The following is a 22,058-nucleotide window of genomic DNA, read 5'->3' as shown; positions in this document are numbered from 1 at the left end:
CTTACAATTTCTTCGATCAGTAGTCTAGTCAGTATTCAGAGAATATATGGGAGTTAAATTCTGCGGTGGTTAATACACTACTACCACGACACTACATATGTGAACTGCTCCTGCGCAAAGAAGTAACTCGCGAACTAGAGCTTTGATTGGATGATTGACAGTCACAGAAAACAATCAGATTTCGTATTGGTGGAGCTACCCAATAAAAACAGTCAAGTGATTGCAAGGGGGTGGGTTTTTGGTGTGCTGACAGCTTGTGTTAGTTTAGCGCAGCAAGGGTTTTTTGGTCACGGGAACAGGAAGCAGTAGGTATAGTGAGGCGGCGCACAATACTTCATTACGTCTCTAGCTGATTGTTCTGGTATTGCTGCTGGTGGTACCAGAAAGAATCTTAAAACAAAAAAGGCAAAGCGTGGAAGGAAAAAAGCATAATCCTGAATCCTCTCTTAAGTGTTTTCTACAAAATCTTCCAAACAGCCCCAAGATGGAAGATGGAATGCCGAAGCCGGCTTTAATATACTTTAATTGCTGTTTTGAAATTTGATTTATTGTTAATAAATGATCTGTTGGAGATCGTTCATACTTGATCGGTTTCTGAGGGTCCAGCCATCAGCAAAGAAACCTATTATATAACGAGTACTGGATTCTCATATGATCTTCGTTTGCCGCCGTCTTATGTACTGAGAGTGGAACTAAATGGGCGTATGGAATTGGATCTTTTGACGAGATAGTTTGAAGTGAAAAAAAAATCGAAGCGTGAACTGATTTTTAAAAAATTATTATTATTATTGCTAACTAGAGTGGATTTTGGTTTTATTTCATTTTTAAATCACTAGATAAGTATTATATTTCCGGGTCTGACTTAGGTAGTCGGCGGGTGTTTGTGGCTCTTGTTGGAGGGATTTGAGAATAAAAGCTGTTTCCGCTGTTCGATTATCTTCAGAATCCTGTGGAGCTGTGGAAGCTTGATCAAGAAAACTCGTCGTTGCCTGACTATGGCTGGAAGAAAATCCATTTGGAAGTACTACTGGGGAGCTTTGGTGATTTTAAGGATTGCTATATCTAAATCGATAGATCCGATCTATTGGAATTCGTCGAATCCCAAGTAAGGTTTTCTCATCTTGTTTATTTTTCTTTTCTGTTTGTGTATGCGAAGTGTTGAAAATAGTTCTTAGTTTATTCTCTGGGCTCTATGATCATGAAGTGCTTTCTCCGGGTCCCGGGTGGGGGGGGGGGAAGGGGTATGGTTTATGGATAGGGTGACCAGGTCGTCTGATATAGGTTCGCGTACCTCTAAGGGATCGCATAACTCTTTCAATTCAAGTAGGAACTCGTGATTTTCTTTCCGACAGATAGGTAGCAAAAAGTCAGACACTGCTGTAGAAGTCTCTTACCTTTTAAAACCCGTGTTGAGATTGAGATAAAAATGTATTTAATGTTTCTCAGTTTGAACATGTAGACATTATGGGAAAATAATCTGTAAATAGCATCTGAAAAGATAGGTGAATGACAAGTGAAAGGGTGATTCTGTAATAGGCGCTTAACTTAAAACATAGGCACTTGTAATGTAATGTAATGTAGGCCAGGGTTTTAAAGGACTACATTAGAGGCGCCCAAATAATTGGATTGCACCTAGCAGCACTTAAGTCCTTTTCTGCCCCTAAACACACCTACTTTGGAGTTAGGTGCTGCTAGGCATGCTTCTACAAAAGACAAGTGCCTTTTTCCCAATTAATTTGTATTTTTTAAAAATTATCTTGTTAATGCTCATAATTAAAACCAATTTATTAATTAAGTAGTTAGGCACCTGTTTATTTGGCTGCCTATCTTAGGTGTCTTATAGAATTTTCCCTTATATGTGCAAAATAGTAGCAGGATCCAGTTTCATGTATTTGCTTTGCTCTGTATTAGAGAATGACACTAAGCTTTGGGTAACCGCGGGTAACCGGCCGAAACGGTGGGGGAAAAAACAGTGTTCACCGCGTCTACGGGGACAAAGCCATTCACCGCCCCATGGAATGGTGAATGGCCTTGTCTCCACAGTTAAGGGAGGGAATGCGTGCGGTCACCAATCGCGCTTCCTCCTTACTAACGATCGCTGCTGCTGCCTGATTGCCACCGCTGCCCCGTCTAAGCATCTCCCTCCCTCCTTACTGATCACCACTGCTGCCACCACATCCAAGCATCTCCCTTTCTCCTTAGTGACCACCACCGCTGCTGCCGCCGCCGCCACATCCGAGCATCTCCCTTTCTTCTTCCCTTCCCCTTACCTTCATGGCAGGCAATTTCTAAATTTCCTTCCTATGAGCAGCCGGAGCGTTGAAGTCACGTATAGCTGCCTTAAAGGTCATCTCTGACGCAACTGGAAATTGCCACATGCAACTTCAACACTCCGGCTGCTCATAGGAAGGAAATTTAGAAACGCCTAATACAAAGGGAAGGGAGAGAGGAAGAAAGGGAGGAAAGATGAGGTGGAGAGGAACAGATGCTGAAGGGAACTGGGGAAGGCAGGGAGGGAAGGTGGGGTGGAGAGGAACAGACGCTGAAGGGAACTGGGGAAGGCAGAGAGGGAAGGTGGGGTGGAGAGGAACAGATGCTGAAGGGAACTTGGTGGGGTGGGGAGGAACAGACGCAGAAGGGAACTGGGGAAGGGAGAGAGGGAAAGTAGGGTGGAGAGGAACATACGCTGAAGGGAAATGGGGAAGAGAGAGTGGGGAGAAGACGCTGAAGGAAAATGGGGAAGAGAGATTCCAGACTATGGGGGGAGCGGAAGAAAGAAGATGAGTGCCAGACAGGGCAGGATTAATTTGTCGAGGGCCTCTAGGCACACAAGTACACTAGGCCCCCCCATCTGTTGATGGGGGGGGCCGCATTACCAATCGGGAGGAGGGGGGGGGGCGCATTGCCGATCGATGCAGGAGGGGCCCATCACCATTTGGAAAAAACAATGTTGATGCCCTCCTTCATCGGGCCCCCCTGACCATTTCGGGCCCTAGGCACTACTTGGCCTATTGGTTAATCCTGCCCTGGTGCCAGACCAATTGGGGGAGGTGAATAGAGGGAGAGATGAAAGGGAGAGGCACAAGAGCATATGGAAGAGACAGAAGGCAGACAGTGGATGGAAGGAAATGAATGAGGAAAAGATGAGAAAAGCAGAAACCAGATAACAAAGGTAGAAAAAAAGTTTCTATTTACTTTCTTTTTTTGTTGCTTTAGAATAAAGTCGTATATTAGTTATGTTGATAAGCATTTATAAATAAACCCTAGCAGCTGAACATCTTTCTCTAGTTCGGCAGCCAGAACTTTGATTTATAAAATGACAATTGTACAGAATATTGTTTCTTTTTATACTTCAATAAAATAAGTTCAGTATAAAGTATCCGGGGCTTGTGTGGAGGGGATCAGATAGTTTGCGGGGATGGGATGGGGACGAGTTTGCGGGAACAGGGCGGAGATGGGGGACAAAGTTTTTTCTCGTGTCATTCTCTACTCTGTATAAGATACAATGAGGTCACCTAAGTTTTAACTTATGGCGTGGGGAAATGGTGGTAGAATGGCTACCTTATTATGAAAACATTAGTGATCAGGGGCACAAACTGGTTAGGTATCTCATATAAAAAATTGAGGAAAGGTGGAAGGTAAAAACTGTAGTAAGAGCATCTGTGTCACAAGTTTTACTTTACTTAATTTCCATAAGTGGCCTTAGGATGTTAAGTTCTTAGGGTTAGCTGGTTTAAAACTTCCTTAACTAATCCTTGGTTTCATTTAGCCTTCTACTGTTTTGGCAACAAGCTGTAGAGTTATGGTTGAACAAGGCTGCCCTGTGAACTTCAAAAAGCTAAGTTGCTCTTTTCACTGGTTTTCAGCATTATATCTGCTTAATTTCTCTTCTCCTCCCTGTTTCTTACTTAAAAACAAACAAACAAAAAAGCACAAAAAATAAACCCTTCTCTTTCCTCTGTTAAACCTTATTTCCTCTTCATAGGGTAAGACTTTATTAACTCTAATTAAATCCTGGTGCCTGTGGCTCAGGGTGACTAAAGAAGGGGAAATCCTGTTATAAATCCTGTGTTTTAGGGTAGCCACTGATTTGTTATAGAACTTGCATTTTTGTTTAAAATACTGTGTTTTAGTGGTATAGAGCCTGTATTTATGACTTACTAGTTTTTAGCCATTGTGTCTGCTGATTTAGGTGGAGAAGGGAGGGGCTTTGATTTATTTCTAAGGTTAACTGCATTATCTTTGGGACAGTGCTGTGAACAAGGCTGCCCTGTGAACTTCAAAAAGCTAAGTTGCTCTTCATTTCATATTCTGCTCTTTTCACTGGTTTTTAGCATTATATCTGCTTAATTTCTCTTCTCCTCCCTGTTTCTTACTTTAAAAAAACAACAAAAAAAGCACAAAAAATAAACCCTTTTCTTTCCTTTGTTAAATCGTATTTCCTCTTTTCCTTTCCCTTCATAGGAATAAGGGTAAGACTTATAGTCCCACCAACCCCAGGGACCACTTTTCATATATAGAGACCCAAATAATCAGGACTACTCAAATCAAGTCACTTCACAACCAATCAAGATGACCTTTATTTTATGCAATCACTGTGGTGCTTTAATTCCGAGACATACTATTTGGAGGCTTAAGGCTTGCCCCATCTGTCTTTAACTTGCTAGTATTAAGGAGGAGCTCTGCAAACTTAAACAGGAATTGAATACAATTAAAGCAGCTTCCATCACTCCACAAAATCATACCAACTTACCATCTCTACCTCAAAGAATAAAACAGCCCAGGAATAAATGGGTCACAGTAGGCTCAGGAAGACTGCAACATGTAACACAGAAACATCCACCTTCACAAATATTACCTCTTCAGAATTCCTTCACTCCACTAGTGCACTGCGATACTCAAGAAAATAGAAGGGAGGTGGGACTGGAACCAATGAAGGTAACTCAAGAGAACAAGCGCACCCTAAGCACAAATAAAAAGGCCATAAACAGAAAACTATTACTGTTGGGGGATTCCATCATCAGCGGCATTAACTTTGGAACACAAGGCGAGGAGACCAAAATAGTGAAATGTCTTCCAGGATCCTCAGCTACCAGGAGTTCAGGCAAATACAGACTATAATTAAGGAAGAAACTAAGGATTTTAACACTGATGTTGTTATCCATCTGGGAACAAATGACCTGGCCAACAACTCCACACTTGCAGCACAGAAAGCTTTTCGGGAGCTTGGTGAGAGAGTGAAACCTTTTGTAAAGACTTTAGCTTTTTCTGAAATACTGCCTGCATATGGAAAGGGAAAGCTAAGAGTGAAAAACACAGAGGACTTTAATAGATGGCTCAAAGCCTGGTGTCATCAAGAAGGCTTCAGGTACATAGGAGGATGGGGAAATACATGGAAGGACAAGAAGCTATATTGCACTGATGGGCTACATATTACTACAGCAGGAAAAAGAAACCTTGCAGAGAAATTTAGACAATATTTTTCTAGGCATTTAAACTAGAAGGTGGGGGTGGTGTATGTACGAAGGACAATTATAGACACTACCCCCGGCAAAAGAAAAGATGTGATAGTAGTAAAGACTGCAACATAAGCAATATCAGCAACTCATTTCTTAGTATTGCAACGGAAAGTGAAACGAAACAAAAATCCATACGAAAAGGAGATTATCGCTGAAAAATAGCTGGAAAGTGATGACCACAAATGCTCGCAGTCTAAGCAACAAAGTTCATGATCTGCAAGCCCTGATGTTAGAGGCGGATCTAGATATTGTCGCTATCACAGAGACATGGTTCAGTGAATCACATGGATGGGATGCAAACATACTCAGATATAATCTTTTTAGGAAGGACAGAGATGGTCAAAAGGTGGAGGAGTAGCTCTCTATGTAAAGATCAATATCCAAGCGACCGAAATGCAAGGGACCTGGGGAGAGGAAGAAGCGATATGGATTGCTCTGAAAAGAGAAGATGGAACAGACCTCCGACTCAATCGCAGCAAATTGATAAGGATCTGATTGTGGATATCCAAAAGTTTGGAAGGAAAGAGGAGGTTCTGCTGTTGGGAGATTTCAACATGCCGGATGCAGACTGGAATGTTCCGTCTGCAAAATCGGAAGGAAGTAGGATTGTGGATGCCTTTCAAGAGGCTTTGCTCAGACAAATGGTGATGGAACCCACAAGGGAAAAAGCGATATTGGATATGGTCCTCACAAATGGAGAGAGTTTCTCTAATGTTCGAGTGGGTGCTCACCTGGGAAGTAGCGATCATCAAACGGTTTGGTTTGATATAACGGCTAAAGTGGAGAGCGGCCGCACGATACTTAAAGTCCTAGATTTCAAACGTACGGACTTTAATGCAATGGGAGAGTACCTGAAGAAAGAGCTGTTAGGATGGGAGGACATAAGAGAAGTGGAAAGACAGTGGTCTAAGCTGAAAGGAGCGATAAAAATGGCTAAGGACCTTTATGTGAAGAAAATCAATAAAAACAAGAGAAAAAGGAAGCTGATATGGTTCTCCAACCTAGTGGCTAAGAAAATAAAGGCGAAAGAGTTGGCGTTCGTAAAATATAAAAAAATCCAAGAGGAGGAGAGCAGAAAGGACTACAGGGTGAAATTGAAAGAAGCCAAGAGAGAGATACGTCTGGCGAAAGCACAGGCGGAAGAACAAATGGCTAAAAATGTAAAAAAGGAGACAAAAATTTTTTCAGATATATTAGTGAAAGGAGGAAGATGAAAAATGGAATTGCTAGACTAAAAGATGCTGGGAACCAATATGTGGAAAGTGATGAGGAGAAAGCAAATGTGCTAAACAAATACTTCTGTTCTGTGTTCACAGAAGAAAATCCTGGAGAAGGACCGAGATTGTCTAGCAAAGATGCACGAGAAAATGGAGTAGATTCTGCGCTGTTCATGGAGGAGGGTGTATATGAGCAACTTGAAAAACTGAAGGTGGACAAAGCGATGGGACCAGACGGGATCCATCCCAGGATACTAAGGGAGCTCAGAGAGGTTCTGGCGAGTCCTATTAAAGACTTGTTCAACAAATCTCTGGAGACGGGAGTGATTCCTGGGGATTGGAGGAGAGCGGATGTGGTCCCTATTCATAAAAGTGGTCACAAGATTGAAGCAGGAAACTACAGGCCGGTGAGTCTCACTTCAGTTGTTCGTAAAATAATGGAAGTTTTGCAGAAAGAAAGGATAGTGTACTTCCTTGAATCTAATGGTTTACAGGATCCGAGGCAACATGGCTTTACAAAAGGTAAATTGTGCCAAACGAACCTGATTGAATTTTTTGATTGGGTGACCAGAGAGCTGGATCGAGGACATATGCTAGATGTAATTTACTTGGATTTCAGCAAAGCCTTTGATACAGTTTCTCATAGGAGGCTGTTGAACAAACTTGAAGGGCTGAAGTTAGGACCCAAAGTGGTGAACTGGGTCAGAAACTGGCTGTCGGACAGACGCCAGAGGTGGTTAATGGAATTTGCTCAAAGGAAGGAAAGGTGAGTAGTGGAGTCCCTCAGGGATCGGTGCTGGAGCCAATCCTGTTCAATATGTTTGTGAGTGACATTGCTGAAGGGTTAGAAGGAAAAGTGTGCCTTTTTGCAGATAATACCAAGATTTGTAACAGAGTAGACACCGAAGAGGGAGTGGAAAATATGAAAAAGGATCTGCAAAAGTTAGAGGAATGGTCTAATGCCTGGCAACTAAAATTCAATGCAAAGAAATGCAGAGTAATGCATTTGGGGATTAATAATAGGAAGGAACCGTATATGTTGGTAGGAGAGAAGCTGATATGCACGGACGGGGAGAGGGACCTTGGGGTATTAGTGTCCGAAGATCTAAAGGCGAAAAAACAATGTGACAAGGCAGTGGCTGCTGCCAGAAGGATTCTGGGCTGTATAAAGAGAGGCGTAGTCAGTAGAAGGAAGAAAGTGTTGATGCCCCTGTACAGGTCATTGGTAAGGCCCCACTTGAAGTATTGTGTTCAGTTTTGGAGACCGTATCTGGTGAAGGACGTAAGAAGACTTGAGGCGGTCCAGAGGAGGGCGACGAAAATGATAGGAGGCTTGCGCCAGAAGACGTATGAGGAGAGACTGGAAGCCCTGAATATGTATACCCTAGAGGAAAGGAGAGATAGGGGAGATATGATTCAGACGTTCAAATACTTGAAGGGTATTAATGTAGAACAAAATCTTTTCCAGAGAAAGGAAAATGGTAAAACCAGAGGACATAATTTGAGGTTGAGGGGTGATAGATTCAGGGGCAATGTTAGGAAATTCTACTTTACGGAGAGGGTAGTGGATGCCTGGAATGCGCTCCCGAGAGAGGTGGTGGAGAGTAAAACTGTGACTGATTTCAAAGAAGCGTGGGGTGAACACAGAGGATTTAGAATCAGAAAATAATATTAAATATTGAACTAAGGCCAGTACTGGGCAGACTTGTACGGTCTGTGTCTGTATGTGGCCGTTTGGTGGAGGATGGGCTGGGGAGGGCTTCGGTGGCTGGCGGTGTGTAGATGGGCTGGAGTGGGTCTTGGCGGAGATTTCGGCAGTTGGAACCCGGGCACGGTGCAGGGTGGAGCTTTGGGTTCTTGCCCAGAAATAGCTAAGAAGAAAAAATTAAAAAATTTGAATTGAATCGGGTTGGGCAGACTGGAAGGACCATTCGGGTCTTTTACTGCCGTCATCTACTATGTTACTATGTTATATGTAGCTATGCTGCCTATCCAGTGATTTTGGGTGTACTGTATTATCCTGATGAAAACATTACTTAGGGGTTTTTATGCTAAGCTGTGGTAAAATTTGGCCTTATGTGCATGGGTTTTTTTTTTTCCTGTGTGTTAAGGCCATTTTTACTGCAGCTAGAAAATAACTGACTTTCCCAATTAACGGCCAATGTGGCTATTAACAAAAATTAGCAAGTGAGCTCTTACATGCGAATCCTGTGTTAATCAATTAACACAGCCACATTACTTTATACTTACTGATTAATGCTGTCATGCCCACTCTCTCCTTCACTCCCCTCCCCAAGGAAAAATTCAGGAATCTTTTTTGCATTTGGTTTGCATATGCACATTGAGATTTTACCACAGGATGCATCTGTGCATCCTGTGATAAGCTCTTTTAAGCTGCTGTAAGTGCAGGCTAGTTATTACTGTAGCTCTATAAAGGAACCCCTTAGTAAAGTAGCAACAGGGCTGTGAATAAATAAGGGTTAGTGTAGTTTAAGAGAGAGTGCTAAATCGAAGTAATTTCTTTTTTTTTTTTAAATAAGCAAATGAGTTGTAAGTTTATGTACATTGCTAGATTTGTTCATATAAACCTTTTAGCTGTTAGTCCTACAAGTAAGTGAACATAATAAACATTAACTTAAAAAGATTTTGCCACTTCAATGTAATCCTTATGCTAGTATATTAACAACAAAAAATCTTCTCTTTAAGGAATGTCTGTGGGTAAGACTAACATAATTTTTGCAGCAGAACAAAACTGATGACAAACTTTCCTGTTTGTTATTTTATAACATAGTAAGGACTGCGGTTATCCCTGATTTTTATTTTTTTATTTTTTAAGTTCAATAATTTTTATTGACATTTAAATAGATCATACATAAATGAATTGCAAAAGTATAGCGATATAATGACAATTAACAATTAATCAATAATGCTATCATAGATACAACAAAAAGAACAGTATGGATGTACACCTTGTCCAGCTGAATCATCATGGTTTAACAGGCGTGTGACTAAGATTTTAATGGCTCCCATATTTTATTAAATTTATTTAACCCATTTAATCTTTGTGCAGCAACACGTTCATATTTGGCAGTTAGACAAACAATATTCCACCAGTTTATATATTCCATCCTTGAAGCATCCTTCCAGTGTTGCAAAATGATTTTGATGGCCAAATTAAGTAAAATTCTTATCAATTTAGAATGGTTTTCAGTAGTGCCCGATTTCCGATTCAAATCGATTCACTGATTCACTTTGGGTGAATCGATTAGAATCGATGTGTATTTAAAAAAGAAATCAGCCTCTCTGATTTGGGGCCCAGCCTCCCCGTGCCCGACTGTCATCGCGCTCATGAATCCTGCCACTCAAAACATTTTTAAAAAAAAATTTTTAAACCCTCTCATCGGCTTGTGAATTCCCCGGCCTGATTTGGCACAGCCTGAAGTTGTGTTTAACTCCGGTAAAGAAAGTACAAAAAAAAAAAACCAGGCGATTTTTCAAACCCTCCCCGTAACACTAGCCTGTATTAGCAGCTGCACCGCTCTCTCCTTCCGTAGCTTTAGCGAGTTAATTCCCTTCTGCAGCCTCAGAGCCTCTGCTAGGCCGTCCCGCCTCTGATGATGCAACTTCCTTCTTTCTTGGAGGCAGGATGGCCTAGCAAAGGCTCTGAGGCTGCAGAAGGGAATTGACTCACTAAAGCTATGGAAGAAGAGAACGGTGCAGCTGCTAATACAGGCTAGTGTTACGGAGAAGGTTTGAAAAATCGCCTGGTTTTTTTTCTTTTGTACTTTCTTTATAGGAGTCAAACACAACTTCAGGCTGTGCCGAGTCAGGCCAGTGAGAGCCATGAGAGCCTGTTAATAAGGAGGGGGGCGTGGTGCCGATGGACCTGGGAGATGAGAGGGAGGGGAGCTGATAGGAGGAGAGGAGGGAGTGATGCTGCTAGACCTGGGAGGTGAGTGGGTAAGGTACTGCGTCTAGTCAGAGGGAAAGGGAAGGGAGAGGAGCCCTGCTAGTTGGAGAGGAGAGGTGCTGCTTGCCCTGGGGGTGGAAAGGAGAGATGCTACAGCTAGTTGGTGGGGGAAACGGAAGTAGAGGGGAGGGATAGGTACTGTTGGAGCTGAGTGGAGGAGGGAGGTGAGAGGGAGAGGTGCTGCTGGATTGGGAACAGAGGAGAGTGCTGCTGGACTTAAAATGAAAGAGGGAAAGCTGCAGCAGGACTGAGGGGAGAGCAGTGGAGGAGGAGAGTGGATGGGGGAAGGGAGGGAGAGAGCAGTGGAGGAGGAGAGTGAGAGGGGGAGGGGGAAGAGAAATGCTGTTGCACCCAATTAGGGAGAGAAGGAAGGAGGGATAAGGAAGCCCAGGAAGGGAGAGGAGAGGAAAGAGATGCCAAGACCATGGGAGGGAGGGAAAGGAAAGTAGAGAGCTGAACGGGGACGACGGGAATCCCGCGGGACCCGCGGGCATTCTGCGGGTTCCCCCTAGGGTTGCGGGAATCCCGTGGGGACGCCCCCTAGGGTTGCGGGAATCCCGTGGGGACGCCCCCTAGGGTTGCGGGAATCCCATGGGGACGCCCCATAGGGTCGCGGGGATCCCGTGGGGACGCCTCCGAAGGTCGCGGGGTTCCTGCGGGGCTGGATGTACTAAGTCGCGCGGCTTTTCTCCCTACCTGCTCTGCTTGCAGCACAGAGCCGAACGGAAGTCTTCCCGTCGGGAAGACTTCCGTTCGGCTCTGTGCTGCAGGCAGGGCAGGTAAGGAGAAGGAGAGTAGAGTAGCCTCGCGGCTCGAGTGGCTACCAATGGAGGGGGCGATCCGCCCCTATGCAGCACAGCCGGCCAGGTCCCCTTAATTTTGTGGCACTTCCCAGACTGACCGACAACAGCCCCAGTCCGACAAACCTCCCGGCCCTTAACCGCAAATCTAAATTACCTTCTTACAGCAGCTGTAAGAAGGAAATTTAGATTTGCGGTTAAGGGCAAGGAGGTTTGTCAGACCGGGGCTGTTGGTCGGTCTGTCGGGGAAGCGCCACAAAAGTAAGGGGACCTGGCCGGCTGTGCTGCACCCGGGGTGGGGAGAGAAGGAGGGGGGAGAAGGATGCTGAAAGCACTGGGGAAGACAAAGGGGTGGAGAAGGATGCTGAATGGCCATGGGGAAGACGGGGGGGGGGGGTGGAAGGACACTGAAAGCACTTGTGGAAGACAGAAGGGGGAGAAGGACGCTGACAGGGCATGGGGAAGATGGGGGGGAGAAGGATGCTGAAAGCACATGGGGAAGACAAAGGGGTGAAGAAGGATGCTGAAAGGACATGGGGAAGACAAAGGGGTGGAGAAGGACGCTGAAAGGACATGGAGAAGACGGGGGTGGGTGGGTGGGGGGAGAAGGATGCTGAAAGCACATGGGAAGACAAAGGGGTGGAGAAGGACGCTGAAAGGACATGGGGAAGACAGGGGGGAGAAGGACACTGAAAGCACATGTGGAAGACAGAGGGGGGGAGAAGGATGCTGACAGGACATGGGGAAGACGGGAGTGGGGTGGGGGAAGAAGGACGCTGAAAGCACATGGGGAAGACAAAGGGGTGAAGAAGGATGCTGAAAGGACATGGGGAAGACAAAGGGGTGGAGAAGGACGCTGAAAGGACATGGAGAAGACGGGGGTGGGTGGGTGGGGGGAGAAGGATGCTGAAAGCACATGGGGAAGACAAAGGGGTGGAGAAGGACGCTGAAAGGACATGGGGAAGACAGAGGGGGGAGAAGGACACTGAAAGCACATGTGGAAGACAGAGGGGGGGAGAAGGATGCTGACAGGACATGGGGAAGATGGGGGGGATAAGGACGCTGAAAGGAAATGGGGAAGAGAGAGTGGGGAGAAGACGCTGGCAGGGAAGAAGACAGAGATGCCAGACTATGGGGGTAGCGGAAGGAAGAAGATGGGTGCCAGACCAATTTGGAAGGGGGGAGAAAGGGAGAGGCACAGTAACAGAGCAAATGGAAGACGCAGAAGGAAGAGAGACAGTGGATGGAAGGAACTGAATGAGAACATGAGGAAAGCAGAAACCAGGCAACAAAGGTAGGAAAAGAATTCTATTTCTTTTTTTTTTTGCTTCAGGATAAAGTAGTATATTAGTTGTGTTGATAAAAATTTATAAACAAGAGGCTCTGGTAGAAACCCGTTTACAAAGTATGTATTCTTCCCAATTAATATTTCCAAATTAATAGTCTTTTTGCTTATTTGTAAATGGGTTTCTACCAGAGCCTTTAATTCAGTAGCATAATTAAATGAAATAACTATTTCAAAAGTTGATGGGGACGGAGGGATTCCTCACGGGGACTGGTGGGGACGGGTGGGACTTTGGCGGGGACGGGTGGGATTTCTGTCCCCGCGCAACTCTCTAAAGGAAAGGCAATATTAGACCATGGAGGGAGAGATGTCAGGGCATGGAGGGGGAGGAGACAGATACCAGACCAGGGGAAAGGAATGGAAATGGAAGGGGAGGACACAGATGGAAGATGGATGGTTAGCACGGAGAAAGAAGAAAGAAGCGAGTTATCAGAAGACAACCAGACAGCAAAAGGTAGAAAAAAATCATTTTATTTTCTGTTTTGTGATTACAATATGTCAGATTTGAAAAGCGTATCCTGCCAGAGCTGGTGTTAGACCACAAACGTGAGCTAGGATTTAACAGAGAGAAGAAAAGTCTTTGTTTGTTTATTTTGTTTACATCACAGCGCCAGTGTGGGTAGGAGAGGGCAAAGGAGGTGTAGAAGCTATAAAATAAATCCACCAGGATGTTTGAAAAAAACACCCAATTTGGCAGGAAAATCGAATCGAAAAATCAATTCAATAGGCTGAATCGAAATTGAAATTTTTTTCCTGAATCGGGCAGCACTAGTTTTCAGATATTGGTTGCTGAAGTCCTAAATGGCCCAGTACTATAACATCTAATGTAAGTGATTCCTTAATTTCTAGTAAAATATAAATGGTATCCCATATACGTTTCCAGTAAACACGTATATGATCACAGTAGTCTAACAAATGTATTAGTGTGCCAACCTCCCTGGAACATGACCAGCATTTATTAGAGTTATCTTTTTAATTTTAGATAATTTATATGGTGTCCAGATGGCCTTGTGAAAAACAAAAAATATAGATTGTTTGATAGCTGTTGATCTTAGTGTATTATGAATAGTTTACACTTTTAAAAAGCATCAAGGCAACGCTGAAGTTGTATCCATCTATAAAATTGACTAGGGGGTAACTTGTAATCATATTGCAAATCATGAAAGGGATAACCACCACTTATCGTCTCTTCGTAAATGATAAATTGACCATATACCCGCCCGTTATCATATTGGCCATTACACCATCGTCCCTTGAATTTTAATCAGTATGTTATTCCATATGGGTACATGTAGTGTGGTTTCCCATGGCATGGTAAAGCATTTCTCAATCATCCTCACTGCATGCAATGTACTATTAAGAAGAATAATCTTTATTCCAGTTCAGATTTTTATTGATTTTAATAAAATACAAATGTAATATATAGATGTCTCCTATCCCACTGGTCTCTGGATTCATCTGCTGCTGTTGAATAGGAATTTATGATTCTTTGCCTTTGTACAACTTGTCTGTATCTTACCTTGTTAACGTTTATCAAAGTGAGTTTCCCCATAGAAAATAATGGAAACTCGCTTTGATACGTTTCCACCCCCCCCCCCCGCTTCCAAAGGCCCCCCCCCCCCAACCGGCCCCCCCCCCAAACAACTTAAACTTACCCCTCCCCCCCCCTGTCTAGCGCAGGCACAGATCGTGTGCCTAGAAGATCTTCCGGCTTCTGCCTGCCTGCCTTGAGCATGCATCTGCGCATGCTCAAGGGCTTCTAATTCTTGGCAAGAGGGAGAATTAGAAGTCCTTGAGCATGCGCAGATGCATGCTCAAGGCAGGCAGGCAGAAGCCGGAAGATCTTCTAGGCACACGATCTGTGCCTGCGCTAGACGGGGGGGGGGGGGTTTAAGTTGTTCGGGCGGGGGGGCCGGTTCACGCAGGGGGGAAGTGCCGGTTGGAGCGAGGGGGCCTTTGCGAGCGGGGGGGAGTGATGCAGGTTATCGGGGGGGGGTTGCTCACAAATCGAGTCAACACTCGGTTTGCGAGTCAAAAGTTTGCTGAGTGTTTTGCTCGTCTTGCAAAACACTCACAAACCGGGTTTGACTGTATATGATTATTTCACAAAAATTCCTTAGGAACAGCCAGAATTCAGGAGCTAGTTGAATAGCGACTATCACCTGCTGGGAGACAGAGCATACTTAAGATACAGGAGGAGTGCCAACCGATAGGACCACCTGTTAATCAGTTTCTCTATCTCCACCTGCTGGTAGATGTCTGCTATCCCACTGGTCTCTGGATTCATCTGCTGCGTCTAAAGGAAAGAAAATTAACAGGTAAGAACATAATTTTTCCATATAATCTATGCAATACAACAAGCTGACTCCTGCCTATCTAAAAAGAGAGTGTTAGCACAACCTGTAGCCATAACTATATACAATATCCTAAACACAGAGGAACACTGGAGTTTTACCCCCATATAAATATGAATAGCAAGCCATGATATAATATATAAGTTCTGTTGTAGATATCTATATCCTAGCACAATAACTGAATGCCATCAGTCTGTATTGCAGTAAGAATTGTCCGGACTCCAGATTTTGATAAATGAGCTCAGACTTGTGCCTTTCCGCTATGACACTTTCATATTTTACTGTAAGGCATAACGTATTCCACCAGTTAATATAATTCACCTTAGATAGGTCTTTCTAACAATGTAAGATATTTTTAAGGGCCAAAAATAGCAAGATGTTAAGCAGCCTTGCATTATGATCAGGCAGCGTGTGCAGTAGGCCATGATGACCCAGTATGATAATGCGCAAACTTAAGGGCTCTTGTATATTCAAGATTGTAGAAATGGTTTCCCAGACTTTGCTCCAATAGATGTGAAAAGTTATAGATCATATGAGTTAAGTGTGCCTTCCTGTGAGTTAAAAGACCAACACATGGTAGTCCATTTGAAATCTTAGCTACCTTAATTGGAGTCCAGTGTGCTCTATGCATAAGGAAGAACAGAGATTGAAGAATGCCGGCAGAGCGAGAAGATCTAAACATATTTTTCCAAACTTCCTGCCACGTCTCTTCCTCAGGCGAAAGTCCCAAATCTCCATGCCAAGCGTTCATCATGCTCGTTAATGAAGAAGTTGAAGACCTTCTCATAAGGTCATACCATCTGGAGGCAACTCCTTTTTTATTAGTATTGATTAATGAAATGTAGGAAAGTAGTTCTGGGATATTCTTTAATTGCCCTACATTAGGAAAAAGAGCATTCAAGCAGTGTCTCAATTGTATCCAACAATACTGCTGATGGAGTGGCAAGCTATAACAAGCTTGTAATTCCTCAAAGGACATCCATTGAGAGTTCTTTATTAAATCTTGGGGAGTCCAGATACCACAATTTTGCCACAATATCCAGTTAATTGATCTATCCTAAATCTTTATATGATCATTATGCCACAACAATATCTGTCGATTTGTGCAATTTAATTTCCATCAAGTTATCGTAAACCTTGAGTACTGCATGAGTGTAATAGTAGATTGATTGTTTATCTTTAGGATGTAGTGGATTGGAAAGTGTAAAAGCGAGGCGAGTATTTCCATATACACTTTTTTCCAATTGCAACCAAGTAAGGGAATTGGCAACAGAATCAACATTCAGCCATATCGATCCGTGTCTCTTGTTGAAAGCTTGGTGATAGTGAAACATGCTTGAGTACCTGAATAAATTCATGTAAAACGTTCTGAACTCTCCTGGGAGAATGGTATAGAAAATTGAATAAATAAATAAATAGTTCAAGAAGTTAGGAAAATTTACCCCCCCCTCCCTAGATTTGGCTTGTCCTAATTTATGCAACGCAATACGGGGTTGTTTATTCTGCAATAAAAATGTACTTAGACAATTTTCAATGTCATGATATGTGCGTCGTTTAAGCAAAAATGGTATCATACTCAAAATATAATTTATTTTGGGAAGTATCATCATCTTTTTTTTTTTTTTTTTTTACATGTTTATTGGAAGTGGAAAAGGTCACAGATAGCATAATACATGGCAATACAAAAATCAGTGAAACAATCATGTACAGCAAAGGCAAGCAAAAATAATAATAAAGTCAACAATGCCCCATGAGAGAACTCCTGCAGGGGGAGCTCAGTAGGTGTAAACAATCCCATGAGCAGCAGCATAAGCCCCCAACCATGCAGACTATATGCATACCCAACATTCTCTTACACTAACACACCAACTTCCACATCTCACAGCCCACATAGCCCCTAACCACCCCCCACCCACCCTGAGGTACCCACAGAGCAAAAAGAACAAATACAGAAAGCGTGGGAGCCAGATAAAGGGAAGACATGCATGTAAGGTCCAGTCAGATCACCAGATCGTGCAAGCACTTCCGTAGTGCTGCTTGGACAGATTAAAGGACACAGAAGAAGCCCTAATCTCAAATTGAGCCAGTTCCCGAAGTCTACTCTTCCATTGTACCTCCAGGGGAGCATCCGATGAAACCCAGTGGGTCAAAATCAGCTTTTTGACCAAGAGGATGGCATTGTACAAAAATCAGCAATGTGGGAGGGTCAGACCCTGCGCACAGAGGGGCTCCTGAAAACCCAGTAAAAGGGTACCATAATCCCATTCTACAGTACAGCCCACCACCTTCTCCAAAAGAGGATGCACCCCCCCCCCAAATGGTCAGTTTGGAGCATTCGAGAAAGGAATGAAGATAAGTACCTGCCAAACACTGGACACTTAACACGAAGGTCACTGTCCCAAACCCCGATACGCGTCCCTTTCTGCTGGGTAATGAAGACCGTAGGCCTCCACAGATAGACCATTCAACTCTCTCTATGTTGATACAAATAATATGAGTTTTAATAATCAAATAGTAATAGCTTACAGGAATAAATCACACAGCATACAGAGTGCTAGAGCATACATCAGGCTGGCCAGGCTGATGGAGAACCTCCGATGAGTTCTGAAAGCATGATTCATGGAGCTTTCTTTTATATGATTCTGGCAGCTCTGGCCCACGTTGGTGCATGTTACATTTCACACTTTCATTGGTTAATCATATTCATTATCTCATATATTAAGCTATGGGTTGGTTAACATAAATTGAGTGATTCTGTGTCACACCTTTTTCCATATGCTTCTCCCTCATTTCCCCGTAAATGTACCATTAATATACCAAGTTCCTCTTTTGAGCACCTGGGCCTAACGGTTTTTCAGCTCTGTGGTTAGCCTTCTTGTATACTTATGTCTGTGGTTTTTCTTTCCTCTGGTGAAAGTTATCTTGTTGCTTATCTTTCCTGTAGTGAAAGTTATCTTGTTGCTTATGTTTTTCATCAGAATTATTTTTCTCTATAACCACACTCTCTGTTTCTAGGAAAAAGCAGAAGTCTTTCAGAGTTCACGGCTGCTCTCAGAGTTGACAATTTCTAGTCAGAGAGCCTATTTGCTTTTTCAGCAACCATTTTAGGTCTTAGCTGTACTGGCCTTGCTTTGGCCTGCTACTGCTGTGACAGGGAAATTCTTGGGGGTCTTCACCTGAGCTTAAAGGACTTTCCCCTCCCCCTTCTCATCCCCCTGTTTGAAGATTATGACATCTTCAACTCCCAGGTCAAGGTGTGGTTGAAGGTCATGCAGGTTCTTGGTCACAGAGCACAAGCATAAGGCCCTGGTACTCAATAAGTAGGCTTGATATGGATTAAGAGGACAAATAAACTAACCCAATCTAAACTAAACTAATATGTCGCAGAATAACTCAACAATTCTATATGGCCATATATGCAACTATTAGTAGGAAAGAATAATGGTAATAAAGTATTAATTTACCGTTTGTTTAAGCAAAGAAGGTAATATACCATGACTCTTAGTAATGACTCTTAGTAACTTGTCATATCCTGATCCATATGGCTAATATTGTAGATGTAATGAGTCCCTATTTCAACTTTTGAGATAGTTTGAGAAACTAAGCATCTGTGAGGGGGTTCATATTCTGATCTGATATTCAGGATGTGGATCAAGTGACAGTAAATATGGGTGACTAACATTTTTTTAAAATACCTTCCTTTTATGGCTTCATCCTGTCATAAGAACATAAGCGTTGCCTCTGCCGGGTCAGACCAGGGGTCCATCGTGCCCGGCAGTCCGCTCCCGCGGCGGCCCCCCCAGGTCCATGACCTGAAAGTGTTCCCTACCTAACCTAAAATATCCATACCCTATTCGCTCAATGTCCTGTAAGGTAAACCTCTATCTGTACCCTGTTATCCCCTTCGCTTCCAGGAAGTCATCCAATCCCTTTTTGAACCCCAGAATTGTACTCTGTCTTATTACCTCTCCGGGAAGCACGTTCCAGGTGTCCACCACCCTCTGAGTGAAGAAGAACCTCCTTGCATTCGTTATGAATCTGTCTCCTCTCAGTTTTTCTGAATGACCTCTTGTTTTAGTTGTCCCTGCTAGTCTAAAGAATCTGTCCCTCTCCACCTTCTCTATGCCTTTCATGATTTTATAAGTTTCTATCATGTCCCCTCTCAGTCTCCGCTTCTCCAGGGTAAAGAGCCCCAGCCTGTCTAACTGTTCGGCATATGAAAGGTTCTCCATACCCTTTATCATCCTCGTTGCCCTCCTCTGGACCCTCTCGAGTATTGCCATGTCCTTCTTGAGGTATGGCGACCAGTATTGGACGCAGTATTCCAGATGTGGGCGCACCATTGCTCGATACAGTGGCAGGATAACTTCTTTTGTTCTGGTAGTGATACCTTTTTTGATAATGCCCAACATTCTGTTCGCTTTTTTTGAGGCCGCTGCACATTGTGCCGCCGGCTTCATTGTGTTATCCACCAATACCCCCAGATCTTTTTCTTGGCTGCCTTCCCCGAGTACCCTCCCTCCCATCGTATAGCTGTACATGGAGTTCCCCTTCCCTATGTGCAAGACCTTACATTTCTCCACATTGAAGCTCATCTGCCATTTTTTTGCCCACTCACTCAGTTTGTTCAGGTCGCTTTGCAATTCTTTGCATTCCTCAACAGTTCTGGCCCTGCTGGAGAGTTTTGTGTCATCCGCGAACTTGATAACTTCGCACTTTGTCCCCGTTTCTAGATCATTAATAAATATATTGAACAGCAATGGTCCCAGCACTGACCCTTGCGGAACACCACTTGTGACCCCTATCCAGTCAGAGTAGTGCCCCTTTACTCCTCTGTTTCCTCTGTTTCCTGTCCGCCAGCCAATTTTTGATCCATCTGTACACGTCCCCTTCCACCCCGTGACTCCACAGTTTCTTCAGTAAGCGTTCATGGGGCACCTTGTCAAAGGCTTTTTGGAAATCTAGATATATAATGTCTACTGGGTCACCTTGGTCCAATTGCTTACTTATCCCCTCAAAGAAATGCAGTAGATTTGTCTGGCATGATCGGCCTTTACAGAAACCATGCTGGCTCGATCTCATCAGATTATTTTTTTCTATATGCTCATTGATACCTTCCCTGATCATTGATTCGACCATCTTCCCCGGAACAGAGGTTAAGCTCACCGGTCTGTAGTTTCGACCATCTTCCCCGGAACAGAGGTTAAGCTCACCGGTCTGTAGTTTCGACCATCTTCCCCGGAACAGAGGTTAAGCTCACCGGTCTGTAGTTTCCCGGGTCGCCTCTCGATCCTTTTTTGAAGATCGGTGTAACATTCGCTATCTTCCAGTCCTCCGGTATTACCCCTGTTCTCAAGGTCAGGTTGCAAATATGCTGCAGTAACTCTGCTGTTTCATCTATGAGCTCTTTCAGTATTCTCGGGTGGATCCCGTCTGGGCCCGGAGCTTTGTCCGTTCTTAATCTATCTACCTGCCTGAGAACGTCTTCGAGGCTTACCTCCATGCATGATAATTTCCCCTCTTGATCTCCCCTGAAGATTTTTTCCGGTTCTGGCACACTGGATGTGTCCTCTATTGTAAAGACCGACGAGAAGAACTTGTTTAGCCTACCAGCCACCTCTTTTTCCTCTTTCACCACTCCCTTCCGGTCACCCTCATCCAGGGGCCCCACCTCCTCCCTCGCTGGCTGTTTCCCTTTCACATATCGGAAAAATGGTTTGAAATTTCTTGCTTCCTTGGCTAGTCTCTCCTCATACTCTTTCTTGGCTTTCCTGACTACTCGGTGACATTCTTTTTGTTGCTTCCTGTGCTCTCTCCAGTTTCCTTCAGTTTTGTCCTTTTTCCACTTCCGAAATGATTTTTTCTTATCTCCTATCACTTTCTTTACTTCACTGGTTATCCATGCAGGGTCCTTTGTCTGATTCTTCTTGGAACCTTTCCTAAATCTTGGTATATATAGGTTTTGTGCCTTGTTTACTGTGTCCTTGAATAGGGACCAGGCTTGCTCCACAGTCCGAGTTTCCTTGGAGCTGTTTCTGAGCTTCTTTCTCACCATTTGTCTCATGGCATCATAGTTCCCTTTCTTGAAGTTAAATGTTGTTGCCTTGGTTCTCTTTCTCATAGGTAGTCCTACTTGCACTTTGAACTGAATCATGTTGTGGTCACTGGTTCCTAGTGGTCCTATGATCTCCACATCCTTCGCGGGGCCTTTCAGCCCATTGAGGATCAGATCCAGAGTCGCTGATCCTCTCGTTGGTGCCTCGACTAGTTGTTCCATGAAGCAGTCCTGGACTGCTTCCAGGAACTCCGTTTGTCATGATCATACTATATCCAAAAGGGATAAATTATCCAGTTAGATTATTTCCATGCCCCTCCAAAATAGCTGGGATCAGTGCAGACTCGGCTGGGTCCAGACGCCATCAGATTACACTTGATGTCAGGATGGAAGTTCAGCTAATCGCATCAACTCTTTTTAAGTCAGCTGGGCTCATTTCTTCTTCTTCACTGCACTTTCTCGTAACTTAGGAGCAAGAAAGGGGATGGAAAGAATCTAATAGAAATGAAAAACCAGCTAGGGAGCGATTGTGGGAGTCAAATCAGGATGAAAAATGCATAAAAGTCACAATCAAGTAAAATACATGAGTACTAACATGCAAGAATATATATATATATATATATATATATATATATATATATATATATATTCTTGCATGTTAGTACTCATGTACTCATGTATTTTACTTGATTGTGACTTTTATGCATTTTTCATCCTGATTTGACTCCCACAATCGCTCCCTAGCTGGTTTTTCATTTCTATTAGATTCTTTCCATCCCCTTTCTTGCTCCTAAGTTA

At 43.6% G+C, this 22,058-nt stretch overlaps 1 protein-coding gene across 3 annotated transcripts in view; it reads left to right on the top strand.

Annotated features, from left to right (window-relative positions):
* Positions 1 to 236: 236 nt before the first annotated feature.
* EFNB2 (ephrin B2) overlaps positions 237 to 22,058 on the top strand; it is a 496,270-nt gene continuing 474,448 nt past the window's right edge. The window contains exons 1-2 of one of the 3 annotated variants that reach the window (XM_033948723.1): positions 237 to 309; positions 944 to 1,105. In XM_033948723.1, the coding sequence (XP_033804614.1) occupies positions 996 to 1,105 (110 nt within the window). In that variant the 5' untranslated portion in view covers positions 237 to 309; positions 944 to 995. The other 2 variants (XM_033948724.1, XM_033948725.1) reach the window with 2 other exon arrangements.

Source organism: Geotrypetes seraphini, chromosome 6, assembly GCF_902459505.1.
Source record: "Geotrypetes seraphini chromosome 6, aGeoSer1.1, whole genome shotgun sequence".
Lineage (NCBI taxonomy): Eukaryota > Metazoa > Chordata > Amphibia > Gymnophiona > Dermophiidae > Geotrypetes > Geotrypetes seraphini.
The sequence above is the reverse complement of the archived record's forward strand: the minus strand, read 5'-3'. Positions and strand labels throughout refer to the sequence as shown.